General features: G+C 41.1%; 1 protein-coding gene across 1 annotated transcript in view; it reads right to left on the bottom strand.

Annotated features, from left to right (window-relative positions):
* SLC17A7 (solute carrier family 17 member 7) overlaps window positions 1-2,397 on the bottom strand; it is a 135,944-nt gene extending 133,547 nt beyond the window's left edge. Inside the window, exon 1 of the mRNA XM_056541856.1 lies at window positions 1,538-2,397. Coding sequence (XP_056397831.1) covers window positions 1,538-1,599 — 62 coding nt within the window. The 5' untranslated portion in view covers window positions 1,600-2,397. The remainder of the gene's footprint in view (window positions 1-1,537) is intronic.
* Between the last annotated feature and the right edge of the window lie 213 nt (window positions 2,398-2,610).

The following is a 2,610-nucleotide window of genomic DNA, read 5'->3' as shown; positions in this document are numbered from 1 at the left end:
AATTAGATCAGCAGATAGGTATGAGACATAGATAGGTATGAGACATATGACTAGATAGATATAGGGTACATTTCCCTGACTATATCTCTTGGATATACATTTCCCTGACTTTATCTCATGGATATACATTTCCCTGACTATATCTCTTGTATATATATACATTTCCCTGACTATATCTCTTGTATATATATATATTTCCCTGACTATATCTCTTGGATATATATACATTTCCCTGACTATATCTCTTGTATATACATTTCCTTGACTATATCTCTTGTATATACATTTCCCTGACTATATCTCTTGTATATATATACATTTCCCTGACTATATCTCTTGTATATACATTTCCCTGACTATATCTCTTGTATATATACATTCCCCTGACTATATCTCTTGTATATACATTTCTGTACAGTCCATGTGTCCTTTTCAGAAGAGGTCTGGACTAGGAGGATTGAAAAACCCCTCCATCAAATCATCCCTAACCTCAGAGTGGGATTACAGGATAATATACTTTGCAGGCCATCAACGTAATCAGGTCTCCCAGAATTTCACCCTCCTAAACCCATAAGCACATTAGGATCCTCTGTGCCCACTCATCGGACAAGCAATGGGCAGAAATTAATCAAGATGAAAAAAAAAAAAAAAAATTCCAAGGACTGTGAATGGAAAAGCCGCTTTGATTTTGCTGGGATTAATGTAGTTGGGAGGAAATGAATGAATGAATGAGTGGAAGGCAGAATTAAGGGGAATGTGTCTGCAGCCCTCACCTACCCCATGGGGTTACCGCAAGGCACCAGGGAAATAACATTCCGTGATGAATGGCACAATGAGGTTTTGATTAAATTTTGGGGTTATAAACATAAATCAAGATTTCTAGATGCTGAATAATTCCTGACTGGGCACTGTGTTACTATGTATCATCTAAGAACAATAGAAAGGTTCCTTCTCCTGTTAGAGCAAAAATAAATAAAATAAAATAAAAATAAATAAATAAAATATATGACATTTCTAAACGAATAACATGCTAATAAAATGTTACAATCAACACTAAAAACGAATCCTTAATATAGAAACCACTACTGTCTGTGAATGCAACCAATACTGGCAATACTGCAGACTGCATAGCACCATTGGAGATGTAGCAGAGTTGGATTCATAAAGCAGTGTTTCTCAACCAGGCTGCCTCCAGATGTTGCAAAACTACAACTCCCAGCATGCCCGGACAGCCAAAGGCTGTCCGGGCATGCTGGGAGTTGTAGTTTTGCAACACCTTGGAGGCGCTTGGGTTGGGAAACACTGATATAGAGATAATGCAGTTGGATTACCCGCAGAGATTTGTACAATCACACAAGACACAGACTCAGCTCTGCTATCGCGACATGAACCACACATGACACAGGCTCGGCTCTGCTATCGCGACGTGCATCGCACAAGACACAGACTCGGCTCTGCAATCGCACATGAATCACACAAGACACAGACTCAGCTCTAGTATCGCGACATGAAAGAGACATTGCCGTAGATGAGATACCTGTGCAGTTGTCCTAGGGTATTACCCGCTAGCTTCTTGAATTCTTCTTTTCTAAACTCCATGTCGATCCTTTTATTAAGTCCAGTTCTTGAATCTCTGCTTTCAAGGAAAAGTTCTCATTACGAATTTTAAGGCCAAAAGGAATAATGGCTGATTGACTATTAATAGGACTTTTCTCTCTCCTTAATCCGGATACATCAGGAATTCAATAAAAAAAAAAAAATAATAAGTAGGTAGAATGTCTATGGTGTGGCCTTGGAAGAGACAGACATAGGCATCGGCTTATGTAGTAATGAGGAAAGCCATAGGAGTGATAGCAGAGGAGCTCAGGCTGTGCTATGCACTATAATATCCAATAAATATCCTTCTTTCTTGCGTGGGATGGCCATGAACCAGAATGGGGAAAAGGCTCTGGAGTCAGAGTTCTGTGGAGAAGCTTCTAGTGGTGATCAGGGCTCTTCTGCCATTCAACCATCAGGGTAGATTTAGGACAGGACCATAGAAAGCTGGGTTACTCATTTCAGCACCTCGGACAGCACAGACAATGTAGTCAGGTGTTCTGGACTATTGACTGCAGTGAAAATGTAATCGGATTCAGCACCATGGACAGCAGTGACTTTGTATTCTGGACAATGGAGAGCGGTGAGGTTGTAGTCGGGTATTCAGGACAATGGACAGCAGTGAGGTTGTAGTCGGGTATTCAGGACAATGAACAGAAGTGAGGTTGTAGAAGTGAGGTTGTAGTCGGGTATTCAGGACAATGGACAGCAGTGAGGTTGTAGTCGGGTATTCAGGACAATGGACAGAAGTGAGGTTGTAGTCGGGTATTTAGGACTATGAACAGAAGGGAGGTTGTAGTCAGGTATTCAGGACAATGGACAGCAGTGAGGTTGTAGTCAGGTATTCAGGACAATGGACAGAAGTGAGGTTGTAGTCGGGTATTTAGGACTATGAACAGAAGGGAGGTTGTAGTCAGGTATTCAGGACAATGGACAGCAGTGAGGTTGTAGTCAGGTATTCAGGACAATGGACAGAAGTGAGGTTGTAGTCGGGTATTCAGGACAATGGGCAGA

The sequence above is a fragment of the Hyla sarda genome, chromosome 10, assembly GCF_029499605.1.
Source record: "Hyla sarda isolate aHylSar1 chromosome 10, aHylSar1.hap1, whole genome shotgun sequence".
In the NCBI taxonomy this organism is placed as follows: Eukaryota; Metazoa; Chordata; class Amphibia; order Anura; family Hylidae; genus Hyla; species Hyla sarda.
The sequence above is the reverse complement of the archived record's forward strand: the minus strand, read 5'-3'. Positions and strand labels throughout refer to the sequence as shown.